Source organism: Dermochelys coriacea, chromosome 9 (genome assembly GCF_009764565.3).
Source record: "Dermochelys coriacea isolate rDerCor1 chromosome 9, rDerCor1.pri.v4, whole genome shotgun sequence".
NCBI lineage: Eukaryota > Metazoa > Chordata > Testudines > Dermochelyidae > Dermochelys > Dermochelys coriacea.
In genome coordinates, this window is record NC_050076.1 from 36,475,265 (window position 1) to 36,495,983 (window position 20,719).

Here is a 20,719-nt window from a genome sequence, read left to right on the forward strand (position 1 = left end):
GTGTTTCAGAAAAACATTATTAATAGGTTGACCTTAACATTGGATCTCTCTATCACCACATTTCAAATAATTGTGGTATTTACCTTCAGTCTTGTCCGGTAGTTTCCCACTCTTACTTGTTCCAGAGTTGACCGTTTCAGATGAGGTGCTCAGTTTGGTGTTGGGATCTCGTTTAGGTTTTGGTGGAGGTTGTTTACGAGAGCTGCTACTGCTTTCATCGTCGGTACCCCCAACCGAATGAAGAGACTGGGATCTCACGGTAAAGCCACTAGAGCAAGGATGTGGCAGTCTGTCCTGAGGAGCAGGCATTGTCATAAATCCCATGCGGAAATGTTTGCCCACATAGCTTCCTTCATTTCCTCTCGCGACTTCTCCACCTATGCTGTAAGAGAAAAGACATACACATACAGGTAAGTGATCTACCTGCATTTGAACAGCATCTAGAAAGGGGCCTCTGGACATTAATATTTAATAATCAACATCATCATAAAAACTTACATAAAAAAGTGTCAGTGATATACATTTCCGTGGGGTGGAGAGGTGGAGAATATTTTTTTGTCTTTTTTTAAAAAAAAAAAAAAAATCTGTGTAGTTAGCTAACTTAATCAGAGAAAATGAAAATAAAAACAGACTGTGAGGTCAGTTACAATGTGTAAATCTACAGTAAGTCCAAAGAGGTACCCTGATCTAAAATAGTATAACTGAGATATGGATTTAGCCTTAGGAATTAAAGGGTGGAGATTTGAGATGGTCAACAAAAGGGGATAAAAATTAAGAATTTTAATTTTTTCCTCCTTTTTTAATTTGAAACATTTTAACCAGCTCTGTAGATAGTCCAAAATTGTGTGCATGAGAAGGAATTTTTGCCAATATGTCAATACTTTTTCTTATTTATTTTTCAAAATTTTGAAACATGATTTTTTTTTCACATTCCAAAAATACCGACCAGTTCTAAGAAAAATGCGCCTAAACTGGCTGTGACAAGATGGAGAAAGCCCATGTCCTTAACTTGCAACACCTCTTTTAGATAGTATACAGGTCCTTCAATTTTACAATTCCTTCTTGTGTTCCAGACTTATTGGTGTGTCATGGCTGATTTGGGCCAGATCTTCTTTTCCCCTAAGGGACCTACCTACCCACTGGCTTTATTTTACAATCCTGCTTTAATGAGCCCATATATCCTGTAGCGTGTGGAGTACCACAAGCTGTTTAAAACTTTTTAATTTCCCTTCTAGCTCTTCAGCAATATATACATTTTTCTCTTTAGCAAAGCTAAAAATCAAACCAGGCCAAACCATTCTGTAGCTATTATAAGCCAACACAGAAAAGTCTTCAGAAGTGAATGTCAGGTAAAATTTTCAAATCATCACAGCATTAAAACTCCTCTTCTGATTTTTACCAACCTTTTCAGGAAACAGTCACCTCTGGGATGAGATGCAGTAGGCAAATGTTCAGGAAGAATCTCTCTCTCTCTCTCTGAAGTAGTTAGAGGGTGAGGTTTAAAAATCAGTAATAGGAAATCAGCTTCTGTTTTAACTATGAAATAGCTACTGCAATTCTACAAATACTGCTTTTATATTTTTATAAAACAGTTGAACCCCCCTAAAACAACACTACTTTAAGTAGTTAATTTGACTTTTTTATTTGAAATATATTTTTCTGTTTCCCACTCTGACTTTTCTTTTTAAATGGTTTCCTACATGGCTTTTCTCACTCTTATCTCTGGTTTATAAAATGTCATAAGGATGTTCACTGAAATCATGGTCAAGTCAAAAATCAAGTTACAATGTAAAAATCTATATTTACTGCCATATCCCAAGTATTTGCTATTACTGATCCCACATGAAGATCTGAAGACTCTACAAAATTGTAAGCTCTTTGAACCAGGGATCATCTTTTTGTTCTGGGTTTGTACACCTCCAAGCAGGGTGGGGTCCTGGCTTGTGTCCAGGGCTCCCTAGGTGCTACCATAGTACAAATAATAAACAATAAAATAATAAAACATTAAAAATGCTCATCCCATGTTATTTTAGGGTAACAAGCAGTTGACTTCTACATTTTCTATGCTGTGAGAACAATATCTGGTGAGATATAATTACTGCATTTTATCAGTCTGTGTCTATATCTAGTATTTGATATATGGTTGTATGCTTGAAACTTTAAAAGTAGTACTTCGACTCAGCTCAGATTTTATAGCAGTGTGAGAAGAACCTGCCCACAGGACAAATCCCAACCATCAGAAGTTCAAGAGCAATCTTTTGGAAGAAGAGAGAAAATTGGTCTTGCAAAAAAAGGTATTACTTTAGAAATGTAGCACCATGGATTGATCTGTACTTCCAGGTACTCATCTATGACTGTAGACATACATGCATCTCAGGAAATAAAAATCATGGGGTCTAGTCAATCCCTTTGGAATAAAAAGAATGCAAGGGAAAAATGCTCCAAAAATAACTCTCATACAGGGAAATGTAAACTCCACCTTATTATCCCATCAAATCCACATGAATCTGCAATGTGAGCAGCAACAAGGTAGTGAGGTACAAGTGTGAAAGATGAATTGATAATGGGAATGCAGTCCAGATTCTCAGGAGACAAAATAACCCGGAACAGTTTAAGTAAATCATAGGTATATGAGAAGGGAAACTCAGCTGACTTGGATCTGAGTATATAGAGACAGGTACCAAAATGCATTGGGGATGACAGTTCTGCACACAGTATTGTTTCTGTGGAACTTATCAGTTCTGGAATGCTGTTCTTATTTATGCTTATATTTCTGGAATGCAAGCAGTTTGTTTCAGTTAAAAACCTTCAGCAACACAGTAAAATGAATGAGGATTATATCTGTAACAGATATCCAAAGTATTTAGACAGCTAGTTACATACACACTCAGTTACGTACACCTGAACCATATGGCCTTCATCACAATACATACAACTTCCACTCAATACTTATTGTCAGTGGGTAAAATGTTTAACTTGCTCCCATTTTAATATCTTGTTTGAAGTGATCCTTCATTGGGATAAAACTGAGTAAGGGATCTGGCAATTAATACACCTGTTTCCGAAAGCTAAGGCCATTTTTCTCCAGCTCACTTGAGGATTGAGCAAGCCCTGCGCATCACATTATTCTGCCCTCCCTCCCTTTGATCTCTGGGGAATCATAAGAACACATCTTTTTTTTGTTTAATTACATACTTCTTGAGATGATAAGCTACAGCTTGTATCAAATACGCATTGTGTATCAGATGAGATAATAGCACATTGATGATTATGTGCTCCAAAAGCAGCAGTCTACCATATGACCTCAGGGAGAACCTCTATTGGTTCACAATACTATTTCCATGTATGTTCTCTTTTCTAAGTTCCAGCCACTAGAAGAAGAGCCTATTATAAAAGGCTAGAAATTGAACATGTCTGATATATTCCATCCATTAGAGGCAGTGGTGCACTTATATATAAACTAGTACATGTTTACAACCAAATTATTGAATCATAACGGGCATTGATTCCAGAGGGATTTTCAAGCAAAAAAAAAAAAATAATAATCAAAGGTAGTACTTGAAGTTTTCCTCCACAATTTGAAGATTAATAATTAAAAACTACCAAGCAATCAACCACCAACTGGTGGCTGATTTAAATGATCAATTAATCTTTCCATAAATTGTTCTGATAGTATAATCCTCTGATTTGCCACAACAAAAAATGCCTGTCACATCATTTAAAGAGGATTACCATTTAAACATATTGAAGGATGCAGGTAGGAGATCCACTTTAATCCTTAATTCTACTGTACTGACAAAGTTCCTCCTCTACCTTGGTGGGTCTTGCGCTTATTGGTGGATTTGCTCGCCTTGGAGCTTCACGGCAGCCCTCAGTTTGGCTGTTTTCGTGAACCCACAGTCCAGGTCAACTCCTCCTGTGTCTGACCAGGAGTTGGGAGGTTTGGGGGGAACCCAGGCCTGCCCTCTACTCCAGGTTCCAGCCCAGGGCCCTGTGGAATGCAGCTGTCTAGAGTGCCTCCTGGAACAGCTGTGCAATAGCTACAACTCCCTGAGCTACTTCCCCATGGCCTCCTCCCAACATCTTCTTTATCCTCACCATAGGACCTTCCCCCTGGTGTTTGATAATGCATGTATTCCTCAGTCCTCACTCTCAGATCCTAGTGCCTCTTGCTCCCAGCTCCTTACACACACACCACAAACTGAAGTGAGCTCCTTTTTAAACCCAGGTGCCCTAATTAGCCTGCCTTAATTGATTCTAGCAGCTTCTTGACTGGCTGCAGGTATTCTAATCAGCCTGTCTGTCTTAATTGTCTCCAGAAGGTTCCTGATTGTTCTGGAACCTTCCCTATTACCTTACCCAGGGCAAAGGCACCTACTTAACCTGAGGCTATATCTGCCTTCTATTACTCTCCTGTAGCCATCTGGTCCGATCCTGTCACAATATATAGGCACATTTGTATGTATACAATGCTCTGAATAGAATATACTAATCAGAAGTAATGATTTCACTTCCATATAGAGATGTTTAGATTGTATACCATAGACCAAATTCTGCCCTCAGAAATTAATGTACAAAACTTTCATTGTAGTGGTGGTTTTTCCCCTTTGTCTAAGAAAAAAAATGCATGTGGATTTTATCATCCCTTCGAATGATCTTACGCTCCCTGATAAAAATTCTATTTCCTCTAGATTTGCAAATCTTTGTTATATGCCAAATTTACTTCTAAATTATCTGCAAGTCATCATAGGCTGACATTCCAAAAGATTTAGATTTGTCTTGGTCTTTTTCCCATCTTTAAAAGGTGTGGTACTCCTATAGTATAGTAAATTTGGAAAGTCTCCTATTTGGCAGAGAAATGGGCATTTGGAGGTCACTTTGAAATTTCTAGCAATCAACACCTACTCTTGAAAGAGAGCTTACTACTGGTTACACGCGCGCACACATGGGTGCGTGCACCTACCCATGGCTAAGAGTATGCCAATGCCATAAATTACATTGACATATTAAACTACTCACGCACCTGCCAGTTGGCTCAAAGAGCACCAATGCAATAAATTGCATGCCAGTTAAATAGTAAACTTTACACCTCTACTATATTTGCCCTTTAACAGCTTTCATGATACTAACAACTGAAGATTTCCTGAGACTTCCCCCTGCAGGAGGTGTGCAGTGTTTGCACCTATAACAAGACAAAAGTATGAACACAAATAGCCAGAACAAACCTGATGTATCCCAAGCAAAGGACATTTTTTCCAGAGGACATTTTTTCATTTTGTGTCTAATTCTTACACATGTACACTAGTAACCACCAAAATGGCCTTTATTAGTAGGGCAGACACACAAAGCCAAATCAATCCCTGGAGTTCCCTAAAGGACAGAATAAGCCCACAGTTTCCTCTAAAGCTACCACCTGTATCAAAGATGTGACACGAATGCTAGTAAAAGATTTGCCTTTTGTTCCTGGTCCCCGTTACATGACATGGTTACAAACGGTTAATACCCGTCTCACACTATTGAGGCAATTGTTAGTTGCACAGCAGTAGGTGCTCTTTAGAAGCATGTCTGGCACTTTTCTCCCATTCACTAGAGACAGTGAGCCAAATCTTGATCTCAGGTACATGAGCTAAAATCCAGAATAACTCTGTCCAAGTGAACAGAGTCACTCCAGATTTATACCAGTATAAATGAAATCAGAATTATCTGGACCTGCCATTTACCTTTGTCTTCCCCCCAAATAAACAAACTCACTGAAGTCGTTCTGGAACCTGAGTCTCCAACATTACAATGTCTTGAGCTACTGAGAGAATTAAAGGATTTATTTATGTACTCCTCCAACTTGTAAGGAGGAGCTGACTGGAGCTAGAATGTCCTGCTACAGCATAGAGGACTGAAAAAGATTTATACGTACTTTGCTGCATAAAGGACTATTGAGACAGCTACTAGAAATAATTGTGTAGATGATCTCACCCCATTACTTTTGACAGGTAAGTGCCTGTGCTCTTCATTGTACTGGTAACAGGTTCTCTCTCATTTCAAATGTGTATTATATGAGTTGCTGAAAATGTTACAGTTTATTAATATAAATGGAAATGCAGATTTGGATTATTCCCTTGGGAAATTTCCATTTGAATTGGTTAGGTTCAACAGCTTCTATGACAGAGAAAAAAATGTGTCCAAGTAACATTAAAAAACAAAACAAAAATAAAACTGGACATTTGTCAGCAAAAACTAAGATAAGGGGTGAATTGCACAGTGATAACATTTAATCGTGTAAAGCACTCATGTTATAGACAGAGTAAAGTGATAGCTTTTGGAGCTGGAGATGCACTGTGGGACATTGATAGGACATATAGTGGTTAAGTATGTAATGTGCGCTTCCTACAGCTCACCTGGCCATGCCCATTTTGGGCCATTGAACATTGCCAGAACACTAGCTACCTCCTTCTTTGATGAATTAGGGGTCAACAGAGCTTCCTGCCTCCTCTCACTCCCCTAGAGACAGTTACAACTTGACACTTAGGGTCCAATTCCAATACTCATATAAGACAGGATTTACCTTAAATTAAGAGGAAAACTAGTGGACTTCAACTGCGGTATCTAAAACATGCACAGTCATTATTCTTCAAGCTAGGTTAAATACATAGACTATAATCCTTTCCCTACTGAAGTCAATGCTAGGATCAGCTGGGTTTATCTCACTAAATCAATTCCCTACCATTGCAGGGGCCTCGGGTGTTGGTGCACCTCACTCCTTTCTGTTGTCTGTTTGTGGCACATAATAGTTTAGTCTCCTGATGGCAAATACACTTTGGTCTAATACTGGTTGTTGGGCTGGATGATGCGATCCACAGGCGGTCAAATTAGTTGATCTGGTGATTCTTTCTGGCCTTAAACACGATGATATCAGTTTTATAATTGACTTTGATGGGGCCAGGATTTCACCCGGATTGAGGAACAACAGATGATGAATTAAGCTGATCTGACAACAGGGAAAGGAGGAACCTCAGTTCACAAGAACTCTGAACACAACTGAACTCAGAACTTGGTGGGCCAAGTTGTGGCCTCAGATTCAGGGTTGCCATCTCAACTGAGTCCTTGTTGAGTTCAGAACTGGGCAAGGCAGGGTTAGACGTCACTAACCTAAAAAACAGACTAAATGTGTAGCAAATGCTATTAATAACAATAGTTTGCCCATCTCTAGGTTGATAGCTCTGGTGTCCTGGCCAAATAACTACTCAGCTAATCATATTCAGTTTATTTAAATTCTACCCATGTATTATAGTGCAGTGGTTCTCAGCCAGGGATACAAATACCACTGCGGTACGCAGGGGTCCTCAGCGGGTACATCAACTCATCTAGTTATTTGCCTAGTTTTACAACAGGCTACATAAAAAGCACTAATGAAGTCAGTACAAATGAAAATATCATACAGTGACTTGTTTATGCTGCTCTATACATGATACACTGAAATGTAAGTACAATATTTATATTCCAATTGATTTATTTTATAATTATATGGTATAAATGAGAAAGTAAACAATTTTTCAGTAATAGTGTGCTGTGACACTTTTGTATTTTATGTCTGATTTTGCAAGCAAGTAGTTTTTAAGTGGGGTAAAACTTGGGGGTACACAAGACAAATCAGACTCCTGAAAGGGGTACAGTACTCTGAAAGGCTGAGAGCCACTGTTATACTGTCAACTGAATATGGCAGTCTTCACTTTCTGACTCAAACTGTGATATAGAATTGTTGAAAAGCTGCCACAATCTACCCTAGAAGAAGCTACATTTCCTTGGTGGGTGAAATGATCTTTCTCTCTCTCAGAGTATAATTTAGTTAACGTTTAGGTGCTTGGAAAGATGAAAGGGGCGACTGAAGGGCTTTGCTATGATTATTATGACTTATTTTATTACAAACAACAATAAAGAAAAGAGTGTATAAAGGGGTCAACATCCTGAACAAAAAATAAAAACCTACAGAATACTGGTTATTTTTTTAATTCCACTTTGCTTTACTAGTCAGTCATAATAAAAAGATTCTTAACTCTGAAGTTGGATGCTGAAGGCAGAGAATTTACATTAATTAAGAAATACTGGCCAAACAGAAATGGTGGCATTTGCTTAATATTTGGACATTGCTTGTCAGACTGTGGAGTCTTTCTACCTCACTTTTTTCCCCTAATGTGTGTTACAAATAATGGGTTTAAAGTTATTCTGTTACTTTGCTCTGTGGAAATTATATCACTAGTTACTTGCAGAAATGTAATTAAAATGCTGTACAGCAAACTAATACAATTATGTGATTTATATATTTATTTTAGAAACTGCAAATACCTTATAATATCACAGTTCTGAGTAAAGCTGGAGGGATTCAGAATTATTGTGGTTGCTTAAATCCCATGATGTTCAAATACTGTAGAGTCACCTCTTCTTCCTTGAGCCCTTCTTACCAGTTCAGACCTATAATCTATTGGTTTTATGCCTCAGGCACAAGCATTCATTTTAGGCACTTCATATCCACTGAGAGATATCTATTTTTCTCCTTCTGTGTTCCTGCATCTGATATTTTAACACTACTTTTGCAGTTCTTAGCTAGAAGATGCCATGGAATTGCAAGGTGTTATATTATTCGCACAGAACCTTGGCATTTACCTTTGTCATTCACAAGCCGTGAAGAGCTGTGCTCTGCCTCTATAAAAAGAGCCTTCTTGTTCTGGCTATGGCAACCCAAAGGAAGTTATGGCAGTGACTGCTCCTTATTCTGAGTAAGGAGAGACACTTGTTAGCAGTTGCTGGCCTGATTCATCTCTTAGGCTAGCTGTCAAAATCCAGGCTGTGGGCCTCCAGCAATGGTAAGACCCAGAGGAGTGTGTATCTGTGGAGTAGTGTACCACAAATCATTGCAAAGCCTGCTACCATAGGAAGCCTATAGACCCAGCTGGTATACTTTCCATAGTAGGTCAGTCTAGTCCAGCGAGATACATTAATTCAGAGACAGGGGAAAAAAGAAGATGTTATAGAAATGAACTACGCTGAAAGACAACAGAATGACCTATTGTACATACAGTGCTAATATTTTACTCAAGAACTGTGTGTGTGCTAGCTAGAGGCATTCTTTTGACTGAATAAATAGAAATTTATTACTCAAAGCAATTAGCATTGTCACAGTTAAGCAAACAGTAACTTATTTTAGGATATTTTAACCCCTTGTTTACTCTTATGCCAATTAATATGCACATTCTCTGTTCACATCAAATGTTCTGAAGATAAAAGACTGAAGTGGCTTTGAAATGTCTGTTCCCCATTGGAATAAATTACATATGTATATATTAGGATGACATATTTAACTTTGTATCAGAAAGGCCCTTTCAAGATTAGCATAAATTATATTTGTAAATTGGAACTAGTATCTTCAGTTTTTAGGCATCCACTATTTTTATCCTCAAACATGATTTCAGCAGTCCATGAGAGGTAATAGTGATAGATGCAAGGGGGCGGGAAAGGTAGGATCACAACCATGGAGTCAGGGAACTGCACACACCTGTGCTATAATATACAACTATATTGTTTACATTGAGCTACGTCATGTTAGTCATACACACGAACAGCAGGAGCTTTCCAGATTAAAAGGAGTCTGCTTGTATTTTTTTTTAGTTTAAACTGCATTTTCTTTTCAGTGACCCTGTTCCTTCCCATCCTCTCCCAAGCATAGAATGTCTGTACCATGCTACAGCCCAATCAAACGAAAGGTCCTAATGGCTCCTGATGATCCCACATCAGCATCTTATCAGGATCTGGAAGATAATAAAACCTGTAACATTGATACACAGGCCTGAAGTTCAAGTAAAGAGCCACAAAGGTCAACCCCAGTGTCACTTGCTTTACTGGCCAGCAGGAGCAGCTGATCCAGTGAGCAACCAACACACACTTCCATGCCGATGAAATATTTTACTTCTGCCATATGCATCATCTTTAGTGGCAAGAGATCAGATGCTGCTCAAAAAATCAGGTCTCTCATGACACAGCACTCTACTGCTGTGAACTGCTAGGCTTGGCTCCTTTTTTACTAAAGTCAAGTCTATAAACATAGAGTTTGATCCTGCAAACATTACACATGCAAGTTATCTCCTTTACCCACATGTGTAGTCCTGCTGAAATTACTGAGATGAGGAGTTTCCGTTGGTTTGTGCTATTATACGATTTGCAAGAGAAGATTCATGTAGCTCTTTCTGGAGCTATATTATATATCCAGCAAAATCATTTCCCAGCAGACTAGCATGTAATTCTACTAGTTTCCCTATTAACACATAAAACATCTTAAAATTAAGAGATGGGTCTGAAATCAGAACATTTGGTTCCAGAGCCAGAAATTGATTTTGAAACAGGGGTTATGGCTCTTCCCTTTACAGAGATGGGGCAGCCACTTAATTCAGAGGAGTTTAGCTTTGAGTCATAGGACATAGCAATATCCATACTGGATCGGATCCCTCATTGTCAGAACCTCTCAGTAGGCAGATGTGGGATAATCTGGTTTCCAAAGTAGGTCTGACCCTGACCTATAATAATTAGAGATAAGCTAAAGCCCTGTAGCATGAACATTAAATTCAGCCAGAGCTGTCCAGAATGGAGCTCCAGTAAATATTTTAGCCCCATGGGGCTAAAGCCCCAAGCCCCCCTCCCCACCCTGCAGCTAAAGCCCTGAGCTCTGGTGCACACCTATCCACTATGGGGCAGAAGTCCTGAGCCTCGGAACATGCCCCCCCTTTCCCACCCCACCATGGAGAATTGGGATGGAGGCATAGTGGGCCCCGGGAAATACTCCATGAGAATTTAAGCCCTAAGCATGAGGTTTAACGTGTATGAGCATCTTCCCTCCTCGCAGGCACAAAGAGTGATCCTGTGTTGTAGCTGAGTCCATCTCTACCTACAACATCAAAGCTGATTTCTTAGATATCGCATGCCAGCACTGTTAGCTGTGATCACATTGCCACAGGAATCCTAGCAGAATTATACACATTGCTATTGTGAAAGTGTGACAGCCATGGCCTTCGAGCAGATTTTTTTTGGCAGCCCAGGGTGGGGGTAGGGTAGGGGGTAGGGGGGGTAGCCTGGGCCAGGCAGCTCCTTTCCCTCCCTGGCTGCAGAGCATCCTACAAGCTGGCAGGTACCAGTGCCACATGTGTTTGCCAGTGGGTCAGCATGGAGCTGGGGATGCTGCAGCCGAGACCCAGCAGGGCAACATGAGATCTGGAGCAGCTGAGAACCTGGGGTAGAATCAGGCAGCAGGGCCACCTGGTTAGTCGATCCCCCCCTGTTGGAAGCAGAAGCCAGGCACAGACTCTGTAGAGAATCACTCCCTGTTCCCAGGGCTCCCCGTAGCTCCCCCACTGCCCCTATGTTCCTGCCAGCTCCCCCAACTAGCCCTCAGTGCCCTCCCAGGGCCTCCCACTCCAGCACCGGACATTCACCATCTTGGCCACCACCGGGGATTGAACTGGGAACTTTGGCACTAGCTGTGTTAGCCTATACAGCTTGACCTAAAGGACCATGCAAAGCAACTGGGCGCTGAAATAGACTCACTGGGAATGAAAGGAGATACATAACACACACACAGGACGATGGGTTACAAAAGCAGACATTTTTAGTCTTCTAATCAAGACTGTTCACAGCAGGGTTGAATAATGGGTCTAATATTCTCTCTCACAGGAAAGGCTTACCATGCCCCTGCTGATATCTATTTTCATAACAGCAGCACTGGAAACCTACCAATAATTGGAATTTAGAGAAGGTACTTAAAAAAGAGTCTTAAAATAGAACTATGGCATATTATGTTTACAGCAAATCTGATATGAATAAAGGGATCCTATAAAGATATGCAGCTCTCCTAGGTACTGGGCAGAACTGCTCACCAACTACTCCTCAGGAAATGCAATGTGTCCCTAAAGGGATGGAAAGAGACAGAGTAGGTGGAGCCATGGATTGTCATGGCTTGCTGGCAACACAAGTGAGTACTATGCGGCTCCCCTTACAGGGGTGTAGTGTTGTTTGATATCTCGCTGAGGTGGAGTATCTCCACTGCTCTGCCCTCAGGACTGGACAATGATGTTTCAGTGTCACAATCTAGAGACAGATAAAAAAACAGCCTGTCAAGGTTCCTTCCCCACTCTGAACTCTAGGGTACAGATGTGGGGACCTGCATGAAAACCCCCTAAGCTTTTTTTTACCAGCTTAGTTTAAAACTTCCCCTTTTTACATTTTGTCCTTGGACTTTATTGCTGCCACCACCAAGCATCTAACAAATATATAACAGGGAAAGAGCCCGCTTGGAAACGTCTTTCCTCCCCAAAATCCTCCCCAAACCCTACACCCCCTTTCCTGGGGAAGGCTTGATCAAAATTCTCACCAATTTGCGTAGGTGAACACAGACCCAAACCCTTGGATCTTAAGAACAATGAAAAAGCAATCAGGTTCTTAAAAGAATAATTTTAATTGAAGAAAAAAAGTAAAAGAATCACCTCTGTAAAATCAGGATGATAAATATCTTACAGGGTAATCAGATTCAAAACAGAGAATCCCTCTAGGCAAAACCTTAAGTTACAAAAAGACACAAAAACAGGAATATACATTCCATTCAGCACAGCTTATTTTATCAGCCATTTAAACAAAACAGAATCTAACACATATCTAGCTAGATTACTTACTAAGTTCTAAGACTCCATTCCTTTTCTGTTCCTGGCAAAAGCATCAAACGGACAGAGAGAACCTTTGTTTTCTCCCCCCCCCCTCCAGCTTGGAAAGTATCTTGTCTCCTCATTGATCATTTTGGTCAGGTGCCAGCGAGGTTATCCTAGCTTCTTAAGATTTTACAGGTGAAAGGGTTTTTCCTCTGGCCAGGAGGGATTTTAAAGGTGTTTACCCTTCCCTTTATATTTATGACAAGCCTAAAAATATTCCTAGTTTTTTAACATGGGGCAGCTTAATGAACATCAGTGAAGGGGGTTCTCATTGGCTATGTTTTAAAATTTTTGCATGGGAAATGCGCAGCTAAAAGCCAAGAAATGAGAGCTCATATGCTCCCTCAGAGTCTGAGAGTGACTTCAGATAAGAAACCTGCCATATGCAATATTTAAACCGAGTGGAAATTTGTGTTCACTTTAATGGAATGCATGTTTGCACCTTATCAGAAATGGGTGGAGCTACGACAAAGTTGTACACTTGTCACTTTCAATGGAAAATCATGTTGGGGAAGCATCCATTATGCCCGGGTGCATGTGGATGAATGATTAAGTAATTATTGAAATGAAATATGTAAATTAATTAACATATGAAACCCTCTAGTTGTGAATTTTAGCTGTTACAATGCTTCTATGGTTTGGATCAGTAGACAGACGATTCTTAGATAGATAAGACAATTTCTCATGGGAGGTAAATTTATAGAAAGGAATAAAGACTTCCTTTTTGGATCAGATACTGGAAAAAGTTTAGACTTGGCACAAACAAAGGAAACATGTTGGAGCTCTCGGAAGTGGGATTTGGAAGTCAAGCACACAGGAGCCGTGCTTTGCTTGCCAAGGTATTACCTTGTCTCTAGCCTTTCCAGCAATAGGCTTATTTCCAGCAATGATTTACAGACACTTTTCTAAGGCCATCTAATCAATATGAGTCTACTTTCCTTTTAAATATGCAACTCAAGTAGCAAGCGCAAACGGAAACATTAAGGGTTTTCAATAGCATGTCAGTTCCCACAGCAGAAGATGTAGGGTGAGATTTTCAGAAGCCCAACAAAGCTGATCTGTAAAGCAGGGGAAACTCCACTGAAGTCAACACAGTTCAATTAGTCTGAAACCCATATGAGAGCACAATCAGACTCATAATATTTGTATACCATTATTGCTACTACTACTACTTAAAATAATAAAGATGCTTATAATAGTAATGCCTAGGGGTCAACTGAAAATTGGACCCCACTTGTACTGTACAGCGATAGAATAAGAAACAGTCTGTGCCCTGAAGAGATTCAGGCTACCCAGACATGACAGAGAAAGGGTAGGGAAAAGGGTTAGAGCATAAAAACAGAGGGGATCAGCATGCTAACTGCAAAGAGCATATTAATTCTGAGGTTTCTTTAGTTTTGTCTTGCTATTTAAACCCTTTCAGTGGGGTTATGTAGCAGGAAAGTAAAAACAAAGGCAGGTAGTGGGTTGGAGCAAATAGCCAATGGCAGAATGTTCAGAGTGAAAACTGCAGAGAATAGCCTGAGACATCAGTATCCATAGGTTCCACTCCCTGCTTGAATTGTTTCTCGGGCTGGCTTCTCCTTGAAGCCAGGTGAGTGGAATGCTACCAGGACTGGCTCTAGGCACCAGCAAAGCAAGCACATGCTTGGGGCGGCACAATTCCAGGGGTGGCATTCCTGCCATCCTTTTTTTTTTTTTTGCTTCGGCAGTTACGCTCTTGGAGCGGCAAATTTTTTGCTTGGGGCGGCAAAAAACCTAGAGCCGGCTCTGAATGCTACCTGGGTCCTAGTGCCCCCAGAGGGTTTCTTACCTGCAGTTCTGGATGAAGGGGATGCTGAGGAGGAAGGGGGGCCCTGCTGGGCTTGATGTCATTACCTCCTTCCAGGGCGGCTGTAATTGCTTGAATTGCTTTCTGCAGCTACTCTGCCAGTTTCATCCTTTAGGCAGTCCCTGACCCTTACAAGCAAACCCCCTGGTTTGTTCCATGCAAATCAGGTAATTTTGTGTGCAAATGCCTATGTAAACAGAAGAATGCAGGGTTTTACCTACACAAACAGGTGTGCTCTCAAATATTTCAGGTGCATTTTTAGATGCTGCATTGAAAACTGACCCTTAATACATAGGTATTCCTTTCAACTTTAAAACGCTGATGTGCTGTGTTTTAGTAGTAATTCATGTGATTAAAAATTTGGGGCCAGATTTTCATCTATAATTGAGAAAGGCACAGTGTAAATCCGCAGGAGCTGCAACGGTGATATAAAGCCCACCTTGGTACTTTCCTGGATCATGGGACCCCTGCATATAGGGCTGATCTGCAGACATAATCAGAACAGCCTGACAGCTGCTCTGACTTACTACAGCTGCTCATTGTCCCGAGCATAGACACCTCCTGGCTGCACCCTGGTCACATCCCATCCATTGTTAGGAGGAAAATGTAGTGTCTCTACATTACCAGAAAGAAAAGGAGTACCGGTGGCACCTTAGAGACTAACAAATTTATTAGAGCATAAGCTTTCGTGAGCTACAGCTCACTTCATCGGATGCATTTGGTGGAAAAAACAGAGGAGAGATTTATATACACACACACAGAGAACATGAAACAATGGGTTTATCATACACACTGTAAGGAGAGTGATCACTTAAGATAAACCATCACCAGCAGCAGGGGGTGGAAAGGAGGAAAACCTTTCATGGTGACAAGCAAGGTAGGCTAATTCCAGCAGTTAACAAGAATATCAGAGGAACAGTGGGGGGTGGGGTGGGAGGGAGAAATACCATGGGGAAATAGTTTTACTTTGTGTAATGACTCATCCATTCCCAGTCTCTATTCAAGCCTAAGTTAATTGTATCCAGTTTGCAAATTAATTCCAATTCAGCAGTCTCTCGTTGGAGTCTGTTTTTGAAGCTTTTTTGTTGAAGGATAGCCACTCTAAGATCTGTGATCGAGTGACCAGAGAGATTGAAGTGTTCTCCAACTGGTTTTTGAATGTTATAATTCTTTACGTCTGATTTATGTCCATTCATTCTTTTACGTAGAGACTGTTCAATTTGGCCAATGTACATGGCAGAGGGGCATTGCTGGCACATGATGGCATATATCACATTGGTAGATGCGCAGGTGAACGAGCCTCTGATAGTGTGGCTGATGTGATTAGGCCCTATGATGGTATCCCCTGAATAGATATGTGGACAGAGTTGGCAACGGGCTTTGTTGCAAGGATAGGTTCCTGGGTTAGTGGTTCTGTTGTGTGGTGTGTGGTTGCTGGTGAGTATTTGCTTCAGATTGGGGGGCTGTCTGTAAGCAAGGACTGGTCTGTCTCCCAAGATCTGTGAGAGTGATGGCTCGTCCTTCAGGATAGGTTGTAGATCCTTGATGATGCGTTGGAGAGGTTTTAGTTGGGGGCTGAAGGTGATGGCTAGTGGCGTTCTGTTGTTTTCTTTGTTGGGCCTGTCCTGTAGTAGGTGACTTCTGGGTACTCTTCTGGCTCTGTCAATCTGTTTCTTCACTTCAGCAGGTGGGTATTGTAGTTGTAGGAATGCATGATAGAGATCTTGTAGGTGTTTGTCTCTGTCTGAGGGGTTGGAGCAAATGCGGTTATATCGTAGCGCTTGACTGTAGACAATGGATCGAGTGGTATGATCTGGATGAAAGCTAGAGGCATGTAGGTAGGAATAGCGGTCAGTAGGTTTCCGATATAGGGTGGTGTTTATGTGACCATCGCTTATTAGCACCGTAGTGTCCAGGAAGTGGATCTCTTGTGTGGACTGGTCCAGGCTGAGGTTGATGGTGGGATGGAAATTGTTGAAATCATGGTGGAATTCCTCAAGAGCTTCTTTTCCATGGGTCCAGATGATGAAGATGTCATCAATGTAGCGCAAGTAGAGTAGGGGCATTAGGGGACGAGAGCTGAGGAAGCGTTGTTCTAAGTCAGCCATAAAAATGTTGGCATACTGTGGGGCCATGCGGTTACCCATCGCAGTGCCGCTGAGACGTCGAAAATAGGATTCTAGGTCACCACAGAACTGTATCATGTTCGTGGGGGTGGAGGGGCAAAAGGAGAGGCCCCGAGATAGGACAGATTCTTCTGCTGGGCCCCACGAACATGATACAGTTCTGTGGTGACCTAGAATCCTATTTTCGACGTCTCAGACTCAAGGAATATTTCCAACACACCTCTGACCAACATATTAACCCACAGAGACCTTCTTGCCAACACTACAAAAAGAAGGATTCTGGGTGGACTCCTCCTGAAGGTCGAAACAGCAGCCTGGATTTCTACATAGACTGCTTCCGCCGACGTGCACGAGCTGAAATTGTGGAAAAGCAGCATCGCTTACCCCATAACCTCAGCCATGCAGAACACAGTGCCATCCACAGCCTCAGAAACAACTCTGACATCATAATCAAAAAGGCTGACAAAGGAGGTGCTGTCGTCATCATGAATAGGTCGGAGTATGAACAAGAGGCTACTAGGCAGCTCTCCAACACCACTTTCTACAAGCCATTACCCTCTGATCCCACTGAGAGTTACCAAAAGAAACTACAGCATTTGCTCAAGAAACTCCCTGAAAAAGCACAAGAACAAATCCGCACAGACACACCCCTGGAGCCCCGACCTGGGGTATTCTATCTGCTACCCAAGATCCATAAACCTGGAAATCCTGGACGCCCCATCATCTCAGGCATTGGCACCCTGACAGCAGGATTGTCTGGCTATGTAGACTCCCTCCTCAGGCCCTTCGTTACCAGCACTCCCAGCTATCTTCGAGACACCACCGATTTCCTGAGGAAACTACAGTCCATTGGTGATCTTCCTAAAAACACCATCCTAGCCACTATGGATGTAGAAGCCCTCTACACCAACATTCCACACAAAGATGGACTACAAGCCGTCAGGAACAGTATCCCCGATACTGTCACGGCTAACCTGCTGGCTGAACTTTGTGACTTTGTCCTGACCCATAACTATTTCACATTTGGTGACAATGTATACCTTCAAATCAGCGGCACTGCGATGGGTACCCGCATGGCCCCACAGTATGCCAACATTTTTATGGCTGACTTAGAACAACGCTTCCTCAGCTCTCGTCCCCTAATGCCCCTACTCTACTTGCGCTACATTGATGACATCTTCATCATCTGGACCCATGGAAAAGAAGCTCTTGAGGAATTCCACCATGATTTCAACAATTTCCATCCCACCATCAACCTCAGCCTGGACCAGTCCACACAAGAGATCCACTTCCTGGACACTACGGTGCTAATAAGCGATGGTCACATAAACACCACCCTATATCGGAAACCTACTGACCGCTATTCCTACCTACATGCCTCTAGCTTTCATCCAGATCATACCACTCGATCCATTGTCTACAGCCAAGCGCTACGATATAACCGCATTTGCTCCAACCCCTCAGACAGAGACAAACACCTACAAGATCTCTATCATGCATTCCTACAACTACAATACCCACCTGCTGAAGTGAAGAAACAGATTGACAGAGCCAGAAGAGTACCCAGAAGTCACCTACTACAGGACAGGCCCAACAAAGAAAACAACAGAACGCCACTAGCCATCACCTTCAGCCCCCAACTAAAACCTCTCCAACGCATCATCAAGGATCTACAACCTATCCTGAAGGACGAGCCATCACTCTCACAGATCTTGGGAGACAAACCAGTCCTTGCTTACAGACAGCCCCCCAATCTGAAGCAAATACTCACCAGCAACCACACACCACACAACAGAACCACTAACCCAGGAACCTATCCTTGCAACAAAGCCCGTTGCCAACTCTGTCCACATATCTATTCAGGGGATACCATCATAGGGCCTAATCACATCAGCCACACTATCAGAGGCTCGTTCACCTGCGCATCTACCAATGTGATATATGCCATCATGTGCCAGCAATGCCCCTCTGCCATGTACATTGGCCAAACTGGACAGTCTCTACGTAAAAGAATGAATGGACATAAATCAGACGTAAAGAATTATAACATTCAAAAACCAGTTGGAGAACACTTCAATCTCTCTGGTCACTCGATCACAGATCTTAGAGTGGCTATCCTTCAACAAAAAAGCTTCAAAAACAGACTCCAACGAGAGACTGCTGAATTGGAATTAATTTGCAAACTGGATACAATTAACTTAGGCTTGAATAGAGACTGGGAATGGATGAGTCATTACACAAAGTAAAACTATTTCCCCATGGTATTTCTCCCTCCCACCCCACCCCCCACTGTTCCTCTGATATTCTTGTTAACTGCTGGAATTAGCCTACCTTGCTTGTCAGCATGAAAGGTTTTCCTCCTTTCCACCCCCTGCTGCTGGTGATGGCTTATCTTAAGTGATCACTCTCCTTACAGTGTGTATGATAAACCCATTGTTTCATGTTCTCTGTGTGTGTGTATATAAATCTCTCCTCTGTTTTTTCCACCAAATGCATCCGATGAAGTGAGCTGTAGCTCACGAAAGCTTATGCTCTAATAAATTTGTTAGTCTCTAAGGTGCCACCGGTACTCCTTTTCTTTTTGCGAATACAGACTAACACGGCTGCTACTCTGAAACCTACTTTACCAGAGAATCCCCTTTCCACTGGGATATTTCTCCCAGAGCCTGTTATCTTGGCTTTATAGCCAGAATATGTCAGCAGCATGGTGCAAAGTGGCAGCACCATCCACAGTCTGGCCCATTATATTTTTGAAGCAAAATACCCATTCATTCCTTGATAGCCACCATATGAAATAAATCTATCATATCTCAGCACTACCAGCTTCTTGTACCTTGCAAAATTACTGCAACCTCTGAAAATTAAGCACATTTTTCAGAGATGTGACTATATATGGACATTATACAGAATGCAATGCACAATGTGCAATGCATCTCATATGATTTTGAAAATAGAGTCTGTTCTCTCACTCTCCCACTCTAACTGGTCTCAGGCTGATAAAACAACCAAATCCAATACTGTACATCAATATTGGCAGCTTTCAGAGTTGCTTTGTATCCAAGCCTAAAGGGCTGCAGGGGCTTGTTCACTAACATTCAAATTTCCCAATGAACAGCTCTCTGCAGCTCTCTTCATGGCATATCTATTCGTAACAAAATGATAGTTATCACCACAAGATAATATTAACATACTTTATGCCTACATTTGAAAATAAAAAGAAATCTTTCCCTACCTTGATGGATGCTAGTAACTAAGCCAGTTTTGTCAGATGGATGTTATAATAAACTAAGCACCTACACTGAGAGAAAATGGGAGGAAAACAGAAATTGTATTTTTATAAACAAAGTTGATTTAAAATTGCATGGCACAATGTGAGAATACGGTTAAGACTCACTGATTTAAATTAGCTCACTGAAAGAAACTACCCAGCAAAGGACTGCATGTCATTTAATGTACTTACCATAATGCTCCAGCATAAAATTCATATTAAGAAGCAAATTCTGCCTGCTGACATGTGCATGCATCTCCCACTGAAATCAGTGAGAATTGTGCATGTGCAAAGTCAACATTTGATTTTAAATTTTCTTCTCCTAGGTATTCACAAAGGCTATGAAAAGGGGATGCTTATTCTCTTAAGTATTAGAGGCATGAACCCAAGTCCTTTGAAGCAAATCCTATGGGGCCTTAAACATAGAGCTTCATGGTCAGGAATGAAATATTGGCTTTGGCTATAATAATTGCAGGTAAGAAGATTATCTTGAAAAAAATCAGTATGTGTTGAATTTCTATTACTCAGAAATTGCCCCTGCAAATGGAAAGAAAGTGGAGCTACATAGCTGATTGGCATCCTTCTTATATAATCCAAAGGATTTTCAGTACAGCTTCCGAAGTTGCAGTGAAATGAAATCCATGCCTAATTCAACAAAAGTGTTGTCTTCCATGCTGTGAAAGTCTATGTGAGGCTCAGGCTTTTTCAAGTATTCCAGAAAAAAACCCAACCCCACTGGAAGGGGACATAAGCCATG

General features: G+C 41.4%; 1 protein-coding gene across 2 annotated transcripts in view; it reads right to left on the reverse strand.

Moving 5' to 3' along the window:
• The window catches only part of NYAP2 (neuronal tyrosine-phosphorylated phosphoinositide-3-kinase adaptor 2), a 209,813-nt gene that overhangs the window by 117,675 nt on the left and 71,419 nt on the right, over nt 1-20,719 (reverse strand). For both annotated transcript variants that reach the window (XM_043492308.1, XM_038415162.2), the window contains one exon: nt 84-382. In XM_043492308.1, the coding sequence (XP_043348243.1) occupies nt 84-382 (299 nt within the window). The remainder of the gene's footprint in view (nt 1-83; nt 383-20,719) is intronic.